We start from the raw sequence: 19,059 nt of genomic DNA, 5'->3' as shown, positions 1-19,059 counted from the left end.
GACGAAGGGAAGAGAGAAGAAATTTAATTTACCTCATCATCACTGTGTTTTATGATTGGCAGATAAAAGAATGGACTCCCATGCTCCTTTGGTAGGATTGAGTTAACTCCTGATGCGTGGGGACCTATAAGTTGTTCATTGGCACTGAGGTCATCAGCTAACAAAACAAATGTGCAAAGAAGGAAACAGGTTTGCACCAAAGGATATTAATATACAGAGGCAAAGTTGTAATAATTTCATAATACATTTAGTCCTGATTAATCTTACCATGCATTAGCTCAAAAATAATTCAAGCATACAAAATAGGAACTAAAACCAAGTTAAGATTCCTTCTGAACATGTCCTCACATGGCCTAAACGGAATTCCAATCTATTTCTCAGTATTCATGAAAGGAACTTACCCAGCCAGAAAGTTCCTAATTTACCTAAACAACTCATCTGTATTTAAATCAGCTCTGATGTATCCAGATTGAGAACAGCAGTATTGATAAAGTTAGTTTTTTTATAATACAAAAAAAAACCCTGTTGTGCAATGATCCATGAATGTGTTCTATTGGCTTTCTGTCCGCTAAACTCTGCTTACAATGGAAAACAGAAACATTTCTTGTGAGCACTGATGAAGAAATTTTACAAAAGCAGTGTTCAAAGAAGATATTAGTGTGTTGCCTTTATAAACATGTCTAGGAGTACAGTGATGTGCTGGATGTAACAGGGCTTGTGGATCCTTCTCTACTTCATGTCTAAGAGTTTATACTTACAGACTTCCTAATCAGTCCTTAAATATGGTGCAAACTCCAGTTTCTTGCTGCTTAACAGTGTGTCTGTGTTCTGAGAACAAATATCAGTAGCCTTCTCAAAGTTAAAACTAAGTGCTTTCAAAGGGAGAACACTTAGATATTCTAGCACACTCCTCATCAAACCATCTGTTTAAACTTCTACAGATAACTCAGATCTGGAACAGCTGGGAGATTCCCCAACGTTCTTATGACCTGTGGATTTGTACACTGAAATGCACACAAAATGTTTCTTTCTTTTCTTCCATTTAAACTAAGCTTGCTCTTTCTCAGCTTTTTTTGTTGAGAAAACAATCCTTGTACTCGTATGCTCCCTGATGTGCACCTTAATTTTAAAATAATTGTGTTTAATTATTCCAACATATGTAATCAGAAGAAAGAACATTCTGCAATCTATACCAGACACTGCCATTGACAGAACTCTCTCAGATATTTAAGATGAACTATTCCACCTATCAGTGCATCATTAGAACTAAATTTTATTCTTTTCCTAAGTTTCTTAATCTGTCATTACAGCATACCATTCAAATCAAGGAAGAGGACAGGTATATGTGTTTCCATCCCAGCAGGTGGAATCCTGGAACAAAACAAACTGCTATCAACAAGGAAGACAAACACATGTCAAAACTAATTAGGGCAAACCAATCTCTGTGCAAGATTCATTAACTGTAATCAGTGACTAAAGCAGTCAACATTTTGATGGCGAATCTGATTGACTGTGTTGCATAGACAGTGTTTTGCCTATCTCCACACGTAACTAAATCTAATGCTTTACCAAAACTTAAAGCACACACTTCAGTGCATTACAATTGTTACAATGGTGACAGTTCTAAACATCCCACTGTTTCTTATACAATTAACTGGCTGCAGTCATCTTACACATAAAGGTTAGCAACCTTTCAAACAAATGAATAAGTAACTGCTGACAAGACAGTCTTTATAACAATACATGCATTTCTAGCTACATGACCACAGTATACTTCAGGTGAATAAGGGAAAAAAAATATCTTAAGTTTGAGAGGAAAAAATACCATTACATTATTCACCCAGTGAATAAGAGAGTTAGGTATTATCAGGGACATCAGCATACACTTCATTAGATTTGTTATTTCTTGTCCATACTTTCCCAAATTTAACCTGATGCATTCTTAGTTTTTCCAAGGTTAGTTCCAATGATCTTATTTAAAACACAAATTCAAATGAAAGATACATTAGTAGAAATTTGAATCGAATAAGAGAACAATCTTTTACATTACAATATCTCCCTTCCACACCCTGAACTCAATGAAATCATGTTCTGTAGTTCATTTTAGACACATTCCTTTTTTTTTTTTGCTGAAGGGAGTCAACTTTCAGAATTTAAAACAACAAAGAAGTAAAATACTTTTAAATTCAGAGGTGATGTTCAAACCTTCAGAGCTATCTCAAAACTACTTCATGTAGTAAGTTAACCAGCATCAGAGTTCATGCCAGCTCTGTGTCATTCGTGGCAGTACAGGAAAACGTAGGAAGCAATAAAACACCCTGAGATTTTGACCCTGTAAGTTCACAATGTTCCTGCAGAAGCAGCTCACCACTCCAACGTTTCTTTCTGAACATACCAATTTGCAGGTGCACCGGGGATCCCACTGCCTGGTGCTGGAACAAACACTGCATTCCTTTCTTCCGTCAGCCCGACCCACTGTTCTACCAGCCGAGCTTCTCGTTCGATATCATCCTCAGATTTCTCTACAGAGGAAGAGGTTATATGATGTAAGACACTTCTTGTTGTTGATGAAACAGGGACTAAAGTACTTATGAGTGAGTTTTTAAGCTTCAAACCTTGTTTATTGCTGATCTTTTGAATCTGCTCATCTAAGTATTCTCTGCGTTTTATCAGTGCATCAGACCATCTTTCTCGTACACAGTTTAAGTCTTCTTCCTAACATGGAAGAAAAAAGGAAGTTACTACACTTTGTGGTTAAGACCAAACGGCAGCGAATCTTGTGATAATTTCATCAGAACTGATATTAAACAGCTTGCATGATGCAGAAAACTTTTTTCCCCCAAATAACATGCATGCTAATTAAGTACCTCATCACCCATGAATGGAAATTTGCTTTCAGATCTCAAGTTCCAAAAGGAGAAAAAGAAAATATGATAATTTCAGTTATTGAACAGGATTATACACCGTAGGCTTATTATTCACAGAAGTGGCAATTAAACCTTGTAATAGTGCATGGAATATGAAAACAGGTATAATGAGTTGATTGTAAGTTCTCCTGAAGATTAGATAGGTCAGTATACCCTCAAATCTGCACGAAATTCCACTGCTAGTAGTTGCTATCAGCGCAATTAAAAGGTTTCTCATGCAAACAAAACCCATCATGCAATCATGCTTTGTGGTATCACAGAAAATCTGGCTCATTCTTCTCTGTGATTTGTCAGGAAGCACATAAACAGCCCGCAAGAAGTTAGTGCCTAACTGGTACTTCTGAGGTTGCTGTAAAGTCTAACACATTATCTTATGGGATGTCAGCATAACCTCTGTAAAGCTGCCTACTAAAAATAAGACTTCTATGTAAAATCTCTTCTGTGCTTTAGATTTTTAGACATTTCTTCTTCTGGCCTTTGCCATCTTTTGAACAATTCTTCTTTCAAGCTTTCTCAACTTCGACTGCCTTACATTCACTTATCACAGAAGAGCCACGTTCAAGGTTTCTAAGCTTGAAAATAGGAAGTTTGCTTCGCTGAACTTCTGTACTCCTCGGACTCTCACCCTCCACTTGCTCTCAGAAGCATTTCAGAAAACTGCACAACTCAAGAGGTTAAGATGCTTTCTTTATAAAACAAAATTAAAAAGCCATTTGTTGTGCAATTTGGTTGAGAAGAATTTCTGTACCTGCAGGGCTTTTTTTTCCCCCCTATGAAACTCAATAGAAACTATTTTCATTTTAAATTCAAGTTGAAGTTTTTATTCCTGTTAGGCAATTCCTTTAGCCCATTAGGAGAGCTGACTGCCAATAGAGAAAAGAACACACTGCAAGAGTGTAAAGTCATTAGATGAACTGAAATAGCAGTGTTTTATAGCCCAGGTAGCCTCTTAAATGCATAGCACATATTTCAAAGCTGCTTTTGCTTGCACCACTATGCTTGCTCATTTGAAAGCTGTTGGCTATTAGCATTAGCTGTGCCCCATGCCACAGGATTGACAGCAACAGCATCAATACCTGATAACTATCCATATCACCACCATCATCCTCCTCCTTCTGGTAGGAGAAAATAAATTTTGTAAAAAACAAAAGAACATGCATTTTTCAACAGAAAAATCACAGAAATATCCCCAAACATGAGCGCAAACATTTCTTGACACAAACTTGTAAAATGTTAAAATTACAACATTCAAGTAACCAAAGTCTTACTAACAGAGAGGATCAATTTTTTCTTCATTACAGACTACAGCATCTCAGCCATGATTTTAGAAGTTATATTTAGCAAAAAAAGGAATGTATAGAATACAGCACCAGAAAAAGGACGGAGCAAGCATACAGCCAAACCTCACATTTACAGTTTTGTCCATACTTAAGGTTAGAATTACTTGTGGTTCTGAATGACTGAAAGTGCCATGCTTCCCTGGGTGGCCTGTTCCAATTGTTCTTTGCTATTGCTACTAAAAGAATGCTTTGTTTTCCATATGAATTTGTCTGGCAGCAGCAGCAAGTCATTTATACTTCTTAAGACCTGCTGCATTCAGTAACAGCTTAAAAAGATAAATGTTATATCACTGTAAGACATTATCCCTACTCATTTTTATGTTTTTACTCTTCAACTTGCACCATTCATACATGAGAGAGAAATTAACCAAATCATTAATCTGTATTAATTTCACTGCTGCAAAAGTGAAAACAAATTCCATATGCCTGTGGTCTTGCATATATCCAGATATCATACTTGGCTCTTCATCATTTACACACTAAGTTACAAGCAAGCTAAAAAAGAAGCAGCTTCAGCACCCTATACTCACATTAGCTTCAAACATCTAAAACAGCAAGATAATGCATCATGTACCAGTGTGTGAACTAAGGTCCCTTTTGGAACTTTTAGTCAGGATCTAAAACAGCAAAGTAAAAAGAGAAAATAAATCAATGCATAAAAATGTAACTGTCTTACCTGATAGCTGTCCAAGCCCCTTTGCAATTTGGTTGATCTGGCAGTCACACCACCTATAGAGACTGAAAGAATTGCTTCTACCATGAGAGGCAACGTTCCTGAATGTTGCACAGGTTTCACTGTCACCTGAACTCTGCGAGAATGACCCTGAACAGGAAGGTAATTGATAAAGAAAGACAGGGAGAGAGAAACAGAGGGAATCTAAGAATAAAATTAGGAATTAATTTAAGTATGAGCAAGGCAATAAGGAAAAAGACATACCTGCCTAAGCTGGAAAATCCCCCCCGTGTTTACATCCTTTGCCTGATGGAGTTCAACTGCAGTATATTCTCCCATCTCATTCAATTCTTGTATGGAAATCCACATTTCTATTCTTCGAGTTACTTCATTCCACCTAAAAAGACATACCCACAAAAACTAATGGTTGCCTCATCAAAATATGCTAAGTGCACCACAGGTATTGGAAAGCCTCTGGAAAGCTGATGAAAACATCCATGCGTAATTCATACCTGTCTCTCAGTGTCCTAGTTTTAGCATGAAGAGAGTCAACTTCCCAAACAGAGGTGCCATTGCCTGTACATCTGTGACCCCACACCTCAATAGCAAGAGCTCCTTCTGAAATGAACTCCAAAAACTCCTCTGTGACATTCACCACGTAGTCCTAGAAATCAGAATAAAACACATTACAACCAATGAAACAAAGTAATTGCAATCCTCAAAAAAGCTCAGATTATAAAGCTTGACAGGTCAACAGAGTTGTGAAACAAATCATTTCAGCAACTCGTGCTTCCTGCTCATGGATATTGAGTATCGTGCTTTGAAAATTTATATTCAAGCCCCACTGCAGTTCCAATAAGACTTTTCATGTTGCTGAGCTTATCAAACAACTGTACAAAATATCCTTATATAAATTATAGTTTTCTCTGTACACACTGAAGATGACAACTGAACTTATAAGAGCATTTTCCATTTTACCGCATTACAAAGAGATGATGAAGAGAAAAATTATAGCACTCCAAAGTGTTTTCAAAAGTCATTAGTTATATGATTTGATTCCATCCTTCCTCCCCCATGGAAAACAACACTTAAATCCTGAACAGCTTAAATCAAATATACCATCCTTCTGATAATATTGTTTCACGCTAAAAATAATTACCCTACAATGAGAGAAGGTCACTGTAAAATGAGCATCTTTGCTCTGAGGTGAAGGCACATCTGGATCTACAATTGGTGCTGCTACTGTTGACTCGCACTGATCCCAAAATGTGTATTGACAAAAGACAAAGTTGGAGAGATTAGGTGGCAGTCCGGTTGCTTCTTTTATTTTTACCTGGGTAGACAAGATGGATGTACTCATAAATGCCATTATTCCTTCAATTATAAGCTACTTAAAAAGAAACTACTTAGACAAAAATTATCAACCACCAAGATTTTTTGAAAGGATATCCCTGATTGCCTCTTAAAGATGACCCTACTCAGGAAATCTGTACTTTGCATATACAGAAATGCAGGTGCAAGGAGAAAAGTTACATGCATCTAACTAGCCTACCCATGCACGTACTTTCTTTGAGGAAGACAATAGCCTTGAGTGAAGAACTTTTTCACAGAAGAAATGAAATCCAGCCACTGATACTACTTTAGATAATCAAGCAAATCACAGCAAGCTGATATATGGAAAAGGTATTTCCCCTTCTGTCAGCCATGAAAGACAGCCCTTGTAACGTCAGTATTTATTATATAGATCTACATATAGCAGAAGCTAACATTGATCAGCTCAGTCACTGGCAAGCATGGCCAGTGAGACTGGCATACACTGAGCAGGAACCGAGAGAAATTGCTGTCTTTTAAGGAAATTATTTTATCTTTATAAAATTTAATGGAAGAAATTGTTTACATAGTTTTGTAGTTAAGATTGACTACACAGTTACAAAGGTCTGAAACTTAAATTCATCATGCGCTCTCACTTACCCTGCAGGAGAGCTTTTTTGCTCTGTGAATAATTTCTCCATTGTTATCCATGACTTCCAGACTCCCACTCTCACTGGAGTTCTCAGATGAGTCATCTCCTTCTACCACACGTTCTGGGACAGACCCAGTGACTCGCATTACTTCAACATGCAATCGTCCTGCAACCTAAAGCAAGAAAAATACCAAGAATCCATGCTTTGCAAAGGAAAAGATGGTAGAAATCTTACTGTAAGAGGCATACAGAGACTGCTAATGAGCACTGAATGTTAGAACCGAACAGCTCGCAATTATGACATGAGAAGCAACAATGCCAAAACAAGAAGTTGTTTGTATGCAGAACTATTAAGCTTTTTTTAAGAACAAACAAACAGGATCCACATAGGTATGAATGCACAGGTAGGAATCAGGGCACTATTTCGCGTTACCTCCCCCTGCTGGCTGATGATAGGCACAGCATATTGCAGCTTAACATCATAGAAAAGGCACTCCAAAAACACATTTGCCACACCGATTAAGTTGTGATTTTCTTGTGCTTCATAAAAAGGATCACCTCTTTTGCCAATGAGCTTCCTTATCTGTTTGAAAGAGCACAAAAGGTATTTCAAAAACTTTAAGCATGGAAATCAAAATTGGATTACCAAGCAATACGAGATCATGGCACAAAAATGAAGTCACTACCACATTTCTGCTCTTTCCTCTTACACAAACAAAGGGAAATGTAAAATGACATCTTTGAGATGAGACATACAACCCTTTCTTTACTATGGTAAGTAGTAACATAAGGATGCCTTTACTTTTTAAATGAAAGCACAAATAATCCTCAAGACGAAGAGCTGTTATGGCTGCTGGGAGCCACTATTAGGGCAAAAGGGAAGTTGCAGGATTATTCTACTTAAGCCTACAATTGCTACTATGATTACTCAAGAGGTGAGATCACATCTACAGCAATTTCTATGCAAGTACCTCATAACAGCCAATGAAGAATTTATGCAGATTCCTGGCATGACATGCACACATCAGTGGACATGTTAGCTCCTTCCTTTCTTCCCCTCTTTTGTCTCCATTTGACTTACATGCTTCCATGTAGCATATACAGCAAATGCATTATGCATGACATACGTTGTGGAAAGAATAATCCTGCCTCAGGAAAGCATGTTGATACACTGAGAGAATGCACTATCAGTTCTTAGTAAAGTAAGCAAAATCACTGTTGCCTTCAATGGGCACTGATGAAGTGCTCGGCATCCCCTGTATCATAATAATCTTAGAGATTCCCATTGTCTTGTAGAAGGCAGGGAACAAAAGCACAACAGCTGTTTAAACATATTTGGGAATGATTCTTGTTACAAATAATTCATATAGTGCTCCATATTGGCCATATGACAGTAAGATACACCTCTGATGTAAACCAACAAGTTTTTTACAAGTCCTACACTCATTTCCAAATTTGATCTGCTACTTAGATTCTCAGGAAACATCACTTGGTTCTCACAGATACTGATGCATACTGCCTAATCTTAATTGATTTTTTCACTGTTTAAGGCTAGAGGATATATAACCAAAATTACAGCTTTTTTACACAGATATTTATCATTTTAAGATCAAGTTCTACCCAACTGACGTGTTCTGCACTTGAAATGTAATTAAGCAGCATGGGCACTCTAGTCATCCTAGCTACTTTTGATACTGACCAATGTTTAATCACTATTTCAAGTGTAGCTTGCAGTTTCCATTCAGACTTAATGCCTATCTGCATGGCATTTGTATAATGGAAGGTAAACGTAAGCCTTAGCTGCTGTCATGAGTCAGTCACTCAGCTTAGCACAACCGTATCTGAGAATGTAAACAAGGGTAAGACATATCTATTTTTCACTCTGCATGGGCATTTTGTTCTCAGTTGTTTCTTTCTGCACCACAGTACTACACTTTTTCATACACCAAGTCACTGCACTTCACTCATGCAACATACTGAAAGGCATTAGAAGAAAACAATCAGTGATCCCTTTCAAAAATAAATATTTCATACCTCAGGAATTTTCTCCTTCCACTCTTGATAGAGATCTCTCATGTCAATCAATTTGTTCTCCAGTTTCTCAATAGTCCACACCTGAGTAGCCTTTCCTTTTCTTCTCACTTGAATAGCAGGCTCACTCACTATTGCACCCCTCTAAGCCAGAAGAAAAAAAAATAACTGCAGGAACAGTACATGATTGTGAGTAGTTTAACCTTTCACTCAAATTGTTCTCCTAAAAAGGAATAAAATAGACAATATACAGCTTCCTCTGCATGCCAGCCATACCATCTCTGTCCTCTAACACAGCATATCCTTACACATCTCTGAAGATTCAGACCTTCTCTTCTTCTTAAACAACTTCTATTTACACAGTACCATTAACAAATCTCAGTCAAATAACTTATGAGAGTACTATTTTAATTGCTACCATTATATTTACAGCAACACCACAACAGGAAAGCACTTCTGAAAAAGTTACAGGGATCTTAAACAAAATGGAACATTTTTGCAAACAACTAAAATGCAGCACTTTACTCAGGTTGTATAGCAGCAGAACAGAAATGTCTGGTCACAAACCACATTCATATACCTTTATCACACACTTGAAAAAACACTAAGAGCCATACTTAATATTGTGTGTCATTTTTATGCTAATCACTTTCGATATATTACAATCAGGTAGCATCTATGTTTTGTCTACACATTATCTAACAAAAATAAAATTTTATGGCCTTAAGTTGAAGATGAATGTTAAATACATCTATGTTTTTTTTTATTAGGAATAAAACTATTCCATTTTCCAGCACTTTTTTCTATTATTATGCTGTTACCTTTTTGTTGGCACTGAGGTTTTCAGCAGGGATTTGAAGTGTTACTTGATAATCCGTCAGCTTACTCATTTCTTCTGCTAAGAAGTTTGCTTCTCTCACCAGTGTATTTGCTTTCACTATCTGCTCTCGAAGTTTAGCCAGGCTCTGTCGAAACAATTCATCCCTGTGGTGCAGTAGGGAACATGAAAAATACACAGAAACCTATTTCTATTATTGGAAAGCTGCAAATAGAGGTGCTAACAAAGAATTTTCTGGAGCAAGTTTAAGGAGAAATGCCATACTGCACTACATCAGCAAACTCAAAACTGTTGGACAGTTTTATAAAGGAAGAACAATGATCACGTATTAAACAAATACATTATTGTAGAGATAAGTCTAGCACAGCAATGCCCAAATAAAAAGGGCACAATACTATGACAGATGATACAGTGATATACAATACTATGACAGATAATTTGTTAAGAGCCCTAGGGATATTCTTTCAAGAAATGAAATAATTGCAGTTGTCTTTGCCTCTAATCTGTAGTCAAGTCCCACAGAAACTACCAGTCCCAACATGTAATACTTCATCTTAATAAAAACTGTTCTTCCTCATATTGTGACATTGGAATCTGACATCACTGCAGGCCAAAGCTTTACATTACAGTCAGGGCTTTGCAATTCTACAGACTCTTGGATTATCCTGCATATACTGAAGCAACCTCAAACGCATATATACCTGGGAGTATTATTTTTAACTTGCTTTTCAGAAGTATCACAACCATCCTTTGAGTAAACGGGAAGATCCCCTTCCTGCCTTCCTTGTAACCCCAACAGAACTTATGGTGTCCCACCACCTTCTGCAAAAAGCTCACGATCAAACTTCAGATTTTCACTGACCAACACTCCCTGGTATGAATTTCCAGCTTACATTGCACTCTGACGCTTCACTGCTACTGTATCAAGGTGACAAAGTACAAACAGCATCAGCACATAGGACTGCATTTTTTAGAGCCTTCAACACGCTAAAACATGCTGCTTTGTCTCTCTCACATATATGGACTGAGCTTGCAACAGTGGTGGATTTTGCTGGAACTTAAATAGTTGCTATGTACAGTTGAAGTCCACTTTCTCCACATATACTCCTGGTGTTACATGGAAAATTTCTCTCCTGCTTCTGTTAGTCTGGCTATAAAGATTAGGTGAGCAACTCTGGCCCACTGGAGTGACACATCCCACAGACTGCTCTAATTTTGGATTCACCCAGAAAATGAAGGCCCAGTGAAGAATTACTCGTTAAGCAGTACTTCATGCTGAGAGCCTGTTACACCTGCAACCACTGCAAGACAGCTATCCCATCTGAGAAGCAGAAGACTGTTTTGATCTGCAAGTGCTTTAGGAGCCATAGCATTCACCTACAGTCAGTCCCTTCCTTCACTCAGGAACCTGCATCTGGCTAGCTTTTTGGGTTGCTCCCATACCATCCTTATCTTTGCTACATCTTTGAGAGAGATGGCTTAAGACTGTAAGGAGACTTACAAGCAGTAAAGGCAGTTCAAGCAACTATTATGGGTAGCTCTTATTTTCTTATGGCAGTTCTGTTTTTCTGCTGCTATGACGTCATTCTTCCAGAAACTTAGCTAAAAAATGCTTCAGATGGCCTTTCTTAATTTTTGCTACACAAAAAACATGACAAGCTTTGTCAGTGTGTTAGCCACAGCAAACATCCACTGAACATGAAATACTCAAACACTTGCTTAAGCCAAGCACTAGAGAAACCTTCAAATCTCACACTCACAAAGTGTCACTCGAGTCTCTTGGGTTCTCAGTGCCAGATACAGAACGCTGACTCAGAGCAAACAAAAGCCCTGCTCCAGTACACCACCAGCAGTCACCCAACAGACAAATCTGTTCAAAGTTACAATGGATTTACTTTACACCAAGGGGTTTTAGCACTGTATCAGGTATCATCTGTCCTCCCACAGTCAGCATAAAGCTAGAATAAACTCTGCATAATGTATTCTAGCTGATCTGACAGACACAACCATGTGCCCACATCTGATGCTTATCAAATTCCTTCCGCTGGCTGATCCAGTAGGGTTCAGCTCTATTAGCAACAGCATGACAGCCAAAACAGCATTAACCAAACCCTATGCAACCCAGACATTTGGTCTTTCTCGTGTTCTTTGCACTGAGTCTTCTCATGTTTGCTGCATTTCTTGCCCTCTGGCCAGTTGGCTGGTGAATAACCTCTACGAGGCTTTGCTGCCATACTTTTACAGAAGAAATACATGAAGTCCACAGCCAAAACACTTGTTCAAAGCTCAGCTTTCCCTCCCCACCCCCCCACAAATCTTCTAACAAATACTGAGAAGCATGGCCAAACACTCAGCCTTGATACCACTCCAGATTTTCATTTTTATGTCATTGTGGTTGTAGTGTTTGGTTAACTTTTAGACTATCAATTACAGTTTTATCTTTCTGACTCTCAGGGACAAGAATGTTTTTTTTTTTTCCTGCTGCTCCCTCCTTTCTGTTGCATCTCTTAGAGATATTGTTTCCTTTGCCCATAAGCCCACTTCTCAACTCTGCAACTGAAGTGGGTTATCAATGATATCTTGATTGCATTGCTGTGTTCGATATTAAACAGCAGTGATTCAGAGTGTTCTTTATTTCACGCTCCTCTGCAACACTAAAACAGCCTGCAAATCACAACTGTGACTCTGCAATACTTTACATTCAGTTCACAATACAACAATTCTGTTTTTAGCTCTTACAGAGGCAAACAATTATTTTAACTGAAGTTAAAACAGAGCAACCGTTCTCCCTAAGCTTGCCATGGAAAACATTTTAGGCATCATGGCTGAGCGTGTGAACAGACTGCTTTTTTTTTCCAAGCCAAACTTGGCAGAAATTACAAAACAAAAGCACACATAATAACTAAACTAAGATCTGTTCTGTTCTGTTTTTAACATTCTGAATTTGAAAGCTGTAACACAACATTGGCTTCCGTTATTTAGACAATTCTTGTACATTAATTTATTTATGGTGAAAGGCAAAGCAAACAAATGAAATAGGAAAGTGCGCTCAAACTCTCCACATATAGAAAAATCTGTGTGAACAACAAAGTTTTGTTTTAAAAAGAAGATAGATGCTTACAAGTAACCTATCAGTACACCTAGCCATCTTTCCTGCTGAACAAACCTAAGGACAGAATACTTGCTTGTACAATGAAAACCAGTCAGACAAAAAAATCATCTGGGTGATGATTTGGAGTTCCATGGAGCTGACATCCTCCTCTCCCCAGTGATAAGCTTCCCTCTTTGCTGAGATGCAAATACGCACTGCTTAAACTCAGCTCACAACTTCTTGATCTACCTCAAACTCCTGCAATTCACATCACGACCTTTTACCGCAGCTTTGCTCAGGTGCCATGCTATTCCTTCAAAAAGAGCTTTCTGTATTTTCACTTCATTGCAAGCCTCTTCCTTCTTAACAGCTCTAATATACTCTGACTATCCTGCAGTTCTCAACGTTAAGGCAATTCTCTTCTAAAGATGGACTTTAGAAACACATGTACAAAACATAAAGACTCGCATTATATTTTTTGCAGTTTCTGACTGCAAAATGCTGTATTTTCATTGGATACTCCCAAACACACAATAATCCCTAGTGGACACCTTAGCATGAGACGACAAATTTATTCATATGCTATCCTTACCCTTCTTCTAACTTAAATACTAAACCAAACATTTCAGAAGCACGTTAAGTAATAAAGCAATTTAAAAGTACTGTAAGGCTGACCAATATAAGCTAAATTTTTATTTCATATCACATTGTATCAAATAGGAAGATGTTGTACATGTACTAGGGATTAGAATCTAGCCTTAATTAAGGCCCTAACACTTTGATGGAGGCATATTTCATTCTACAAAAAAAATATTGTTTCTGACAGACCGTTCAAGTCCCATCTTTCACTTCCACTGTGGTTCTTACTGATTCCTTTGTTTTAACTCCAGCATTCCTCGCGCATTCTCACCTCTCTTCCGTCCACAGATTTACTTTCTGCTGTGCAGTCTGAGCAGTGTAGGAGAGTCTGTCACTGCCATGCTGGTGCTGCCTTTCAGGAGAGAGCTGCTGCCGCAGCTGCTCCAACTCACGTTCGTACATCAGCCGCTGCTCTTCAAGAGCGCTCCGCTTCTCTTCCAGGTACTGTTTCTCCAAGATCTGTACCACGTTTTGTACTGGGTCTGAGAAAAAAAATTAATAATAATAATAATAATAATAATAATAATAAAGAGAAAATGTCACTTTCTTAATTTATATGGTAACGGTAATCAAGATAGCCCAGACTCTTTGCAAACACTGGATGTTCATTGCTCCAAAAACCCAAGATAATAAGTACCAAGTTAAATAAGTAAACTCAAACAAGAAAAATGTCATGCAAAGAAGCTACAACAACAGTTAACATCCTCCTTTATTGGGTACATCAGTACTGGGGATTTATAGCAAGTTCCAGAATCTCAGTAGGAAAAAAAGAATACATGGAAAAATGAACAAAACAGTAAGAAGAAAACAAGGAAACAAAGCAAAATACAAGGGAAGATGATGTTAACCAGAGAAGGAAATTATCTCAGGAAGTAAAAGCAATTTACTTTCTCCATTTTGGCATAGAATGAGATGTTGAATTGCTGCAGATGAAAACTGAGACAAACAGCTAAAGGGTCATGCACCACAATTCACCAATGCACTTCACAACACTGAAGCAGACGATGTTCTGGAGGGGACTACAAAGTACATTTCATCTCAGAATTGGCCAGAGCAAATACCCAGTTAGATACTCTGACTTGAAACAACTGCTTATGTCAATTAACTGTGGTTAAACCTAAATTATATCCAAATTAAAGAATTACTTGCTCTAGTGTCAGTTTTAAGTCCAATGGCAAGTGTGAAAGAGAATGCAACAGAATAAGCTTCTTCTATACGCTACCAGTATATGTATGTATATAAATACATAAATATACATACATATACACACCCACCCAAACACACACACACATCTTCATGCATATACACCTGAAATCTTAAATATAGCCAAAATCTGATTTGCAGAAGGATCAGTTTAGATTAATGTATTATAGTGACAGCACATCATATAACAACTGCTCATTATGTACAGCAGAAAGGTCAGGAAGAGGAGGGGATTCCATAGTTGGAGTGGTAGAACATTAAATAGAGAAAGTAACATTGCAGTTCTAGGATGTGACAAGACAAAAAAAAAAAAACAACAAGAAAACACCTTCAGTTTTAAAATAATTCTTTGTGATCTCTCTTCCATTTTGAAGATATATTAAAAGAAAATGTTGTTGTGACTTTTAAGAAATCTGTCAAAAAAGGGGAAAAAAACCCCAACCCACATTTAATTATACTGCCCTGTTTCAGAACTCAAAGTCTACTTCTCAAATAATAATTATCAGTGTGATTTAGTTATGAATCACCTTGTGTTCACTACTGAAACCCAGACTTAAAATTTTTGTGCGAGTGTTGCTGACACTACAAGGCTACATGAAAACAAAATTTGGGTTATTACAGCATTCAGTAGAGGATACACGACAGCTTCCATACAGCTTCATCAACAGCACTATATATGCAGGTCACCAGAGCTGGCACATCTACTCTCCCCCAAAACAGATCCCTTGTATTTCTACAAACATGGCATTACTGTATTCAGTAACATTTAACAACCTACTCTTAGTACAAAGGCCACTGAGACCAAATTTGTTAAACTAAAGTACTGTTTGTGATGTCAACGTGCATGGATACCTACAGACATTTCACAGAACAAATCCTTCCCACTAAAAACACCAGAAAAGCAAACAAGATCTCTGGGATCTGTTGTTACAGTGGATTTTTTTATTCACCTCTCAGCAAACTTTTTGAAATACTGAGATTTATGTAAAGCACATCTTTATTTTTGGCAGAAAACTACTATGATCATAGATTGTTACAGTAGCCCACATCTTGTCAGTGAAAGAAACCACTGGCTTCACACAAAGGCATCTTAAAGTTCCACCATGATGGCTTTTTTAAGTAATGAAGTTAAAAAACTGTCAATATAAAATAGCAACCAAACATTAAAAGAGTCATCCAGATGTGCCTTAAAATAATCAGAATTAGCAATTGTTAGTACATTATGTTCTCAGGAGTATGTTTAGCTATTTTTGGCTTTTAAACAGACAACACACCGAAAACAACTGACTAAAATGAATTTTGACATTCCAGACTACAAACCAAGTTACTCACATTGACCTGCATCCGCCTCCTAACTCATCCTGATAATACTAGAGTCATCTTCACATGCACAGATTTCTTGTATAATCCTTAACATAGTTTTAATTATGTGTAAGAATAGCTGAGAAATCAGGTATTAGGCAGCAGGCAGAGAAGAGGAATGGAAGAAATTAAGGTCTATTGTGTTTGGAAACACAGGAAATGAATCTAAGGCTGAGTCATTAACACTTTTCCTAAATTGCTCCAAGACCAGTTCCAGTGACAGGGAGCAGTTCTTTCATAACAGTGATTTTTTTTTTCAGCTTCTGACATTCACAGAATCACAGCTACTTTAAGATACCAGGGAAAACATTTGGCAAATGATTCAACAAGCTAGACCAACATTTCTAACTTAAACCAAATTTGTTACTGCGGTGGGGGAGAGACTATGCTTGTATTGCAGTGCAAAACTTAAATTCACACCTCAGAAAAGCCTCCAATTCATTTCTTGAAAAAGATTCACATAGCAAAAGCAAGGTCTTTCAGTGAGAAACTAAAATATGGTGTGAACTATAAAACACACAGTTAGAAGATGAAAAAGTTAACATTTTCACAGTTCAGAAGAACTGCAAACAACTATAAGCTGGATTTAAACACTATAATCCACTATTTTGGATTGCCCATGCAAAGTCAAATTAGGAAAGATTCTACCTGGTGCTTGCCAAATGCACAGTAAATTCCATACAGAAGCATTGTGTCACACCTCTCCACTTATTTATGTGGCAAAAATAGTTCAGTGGCTCCAACTAGACCATTCATATGCAGATACATCTCTGCAAACTGTTAGAATATTACTGTTCTGTAAATATAACTGTTTTGTAAAAAGAGCATTTTTATGAAAAGAATGGACAAATGGTGTTTGATTACCTTGCTGTATTTTTACATAATTCACGTCAGGAATCTGTTAATCCAATAATGCTGAATAAAATATTTCAGATTTCAAGTTAGTGCAGTTTTCTAAGCAAGCTAGGAAGAGGTTCTGACATGTACTGCTTTGCTGAACTGCATCAAAATCCCCACCCTGAGCTGTACTTTTTTGCTTGCTCAAATGAGAAAGTGTGTAACCTAATCTCATTGTTTACTTAGCCACTGCACTCTATACAGGAATAAATCCTTGTCAGATCAGCATCACGAAGTTGTGGTACAGTGCTGATCTGACAGAATCCCACGAAAAAGGTGAATGTGTTGCAATAGGGCGGGAAGAATCAGGATGTTTTCTTTACAGCTCTTTTCAAAGTTTCGCATTTTCCTCATTATCCTCAGAGCTTCTCAGGAGCCAGATGTAAAATGGGACACTGCTGTAACTGCTAACATGCTACAAAATCTAATGGTTATGCTCAGCAGAAACCAGGCTATTTATTTACAGGGAGTTACTGCTCTCAACTATATAACACGAGACAAATGGAAAAAAACCCAAAGCAAAAGAAGATAAACTCTTGGCTCTAGGCTATACCAACTTCTGATGCGAAAGAAAACCAAACCCAAAGTAATTATATATCAAATTTAAAGCCAAACAAAACATAGCCTGCTCTGCCCCAGTGTCTTTTTTTCCCCAAAGAATATAAATGATGGAATTAATAAGCATCAGTTAATTCATTATTTCTTCTATTTTCCCCATATTTTTTTTCCCACTATAAGTAAATAGTATTGAAAAATCTGCTGTGCTTTCTACTCAACGAACTTGAAGCCTGTCAGAAAACTAATTTAGATACACTATCAAGAAGAATGGAACTGGTAAAATGCTATCTAGCTTGGAATTAGAAGATCAGCCAATAACACTGACAGCTGCTTGCTTTGTCAGGTTTTATTATCAATTATTACTCCCTCTTAATTAAGAGCACCTACATAGGAGGGAGCAGAAGAGACAAGAAGTGGTATAATGGGGTTATGATGCCTCTGAAACTGTGTGATGTGTGACTGCAAACACCTGCTGTGCATTAGGAAGGAAGCAGCTCTAATAGAAAAGCAAAGTCTGTGCTTTAGTAAAGACATGGAAAACAACCCAGCTAAGACTAAGATAGGCTTGGACCAAAGTCAAGAAAGCCTACTGAATTGAAATGTGAAGCTGCCTGAAGTACTGCTAACATGAAATTCAAAATAAGCGACCCTCCACTCAAAGAGTACTAACTTATTGGTGACTGCTGCAGTTTATTCAAACTGTTAGTGACAAGCAGATCAAGCATCAATTAATGCTTTCAAATTCCTCCAGCAGCATCATGCATGAGCCAATCAAGTTCAAAACCTTTGTCCCAGTTTTGGCACAGACATGGGATGCTTTGAGACCTTAAAACAGGCAACAGAGTCTTCACAAGGGATGACAACACTGAAGACCACCAGGATGGTAGATTCATCTGAAATTCGTCTCCTGGTATGAGTGAACCATAATGAGAATAACTGTTATCAAACAATAACTTCATTTCCACCTTAAATGGTTTGAACCTGCAACTCACTCACACACACACAAAACATTAAAAATCACAATCAGACCATAAAAATGTGCAAATGATTTTACAGAATTATGCATAGGAAACAATCATGCTGTAGTCAAAAGCAAAAAATAAGAAATCTGAAGAGGAGAGCAGGAGAAAAAAAAAAATCACTACTGTATTTCAACAGCTAAACCACAGCAAAGAATGGAAATATTATGAAGATACAAAGAAAGATCAGAAAAAAAATGAAATGACATCTACTATGCTGTCTTGGTCGGAGAAAAAAAGGCATTTGCTTCTGAAATTTTGTGCAGTTAGAAAAGCTGTACAAAGCACTCAGCACTTCACTAAGTTTTTCATCATTTCTTCGTCCCATATTATAAACACATGAATTCTGAATTGCCTTCTGGAAGCCAAGAGAATATCATGTCATTTTATACATATTTTAAATACACCATATATCATACCATTACTTTTATATACCATATTTTATCTAGAATAACTGTCCAGAAAAGGCATCACAATAGGTTTTGACAAACTTCAATTAAAAACAACTTCACAGTGAT

At 37.3% G+C, this 19,059-nt stretch overlaps 1 protein-coding gene across 5 annotated transcripts in view; it reads right to left on the bottom strand.

Annotated features, from left to right (window-relative positions):
- KIF13A (kinesin family member 13A) overlaps positions 1-19,059 on the bottom strand; it is a 110,854-nt gene that overhangs the window by 18,589 nt on the left and 73,206 nt on the right. For 3 of the 5 annotated variants that reach the window (XM_042868650.1, XM_042868653.1, XM_042868654.1), the window contains exons 17-31: positions 18,307-18,429; positions 13,774-13,984; positions 9,756-9,918; positions 8,938-9,078; positions 7,337-7,486; positions 6,912-7,076; positions 6,100-6,273; positions 5,453-5,604; positions 5,205-5,337; positions 4,944-5,090; positions 4,004-4,042; positions 2,616-2,715; positions 2,396-2,522; positions 1,316-1,371; positions 33-157 (exon numbers count right to left, since the gene is read on the bottom strand). In XM_042868650.1, coding sequence (XP_042724584.1) covers positions 33-157; positions 1,316-1,371; positions 2,396-2,522; positions 2,616-2,715; positions 4,004-4,042; positions 4,944-5,090; positions 5,205-5,337; positions 5,453-5,604; positions 6,100-6,273; positions 6,912-7,076; positions 7,337-7,486; positions 8,938-9,078; positions 9,756-9,918; positions 13,774-13,984; positions 18,307-18,429 — 2,006 coding nt within the window. The remainder of the gene's footprint in view (positions 1-32; positions 158-1,315; positions 1,372-2,395; positions 2,523-2,615; positions 2,716-4,003; positions 4,043-4,943; positions 5,091-5,204; positions 5,338-5,452; positions 5,605-6,099; positions 6,274-6,911; positions 7,077-7,336; positions 7,487-8,937; positions 9,079-9,755; positions 9,919-13,773; positions 13,985-18,306; positions 18,430-19,059) is intronic. The other 2 variants (XM_042868655.1, XM_042868651.1) reach the window with 1 other exon arrangement.

The sequence above is a fragment of the Lagopus leucura genome, unplaced genomic scaffold (genome assembly GCF_019238085.1).
Source record: "Lagopus leucura isolate 7727_CA_CO unplaced genomic scaffold, USGS_WTPT01 Super-Scaffold_100002, whole genome shotgun sequence".
NCBI classification, from domain to species: Eukaryota; Metazoa; Chordata; class Aves; order Galliformes; family Phasianidae; genus Lagopus; species Lagopus leucura.
This window is presented reverse-complemented; position numbering and strand designations above follow the sequence as displayed.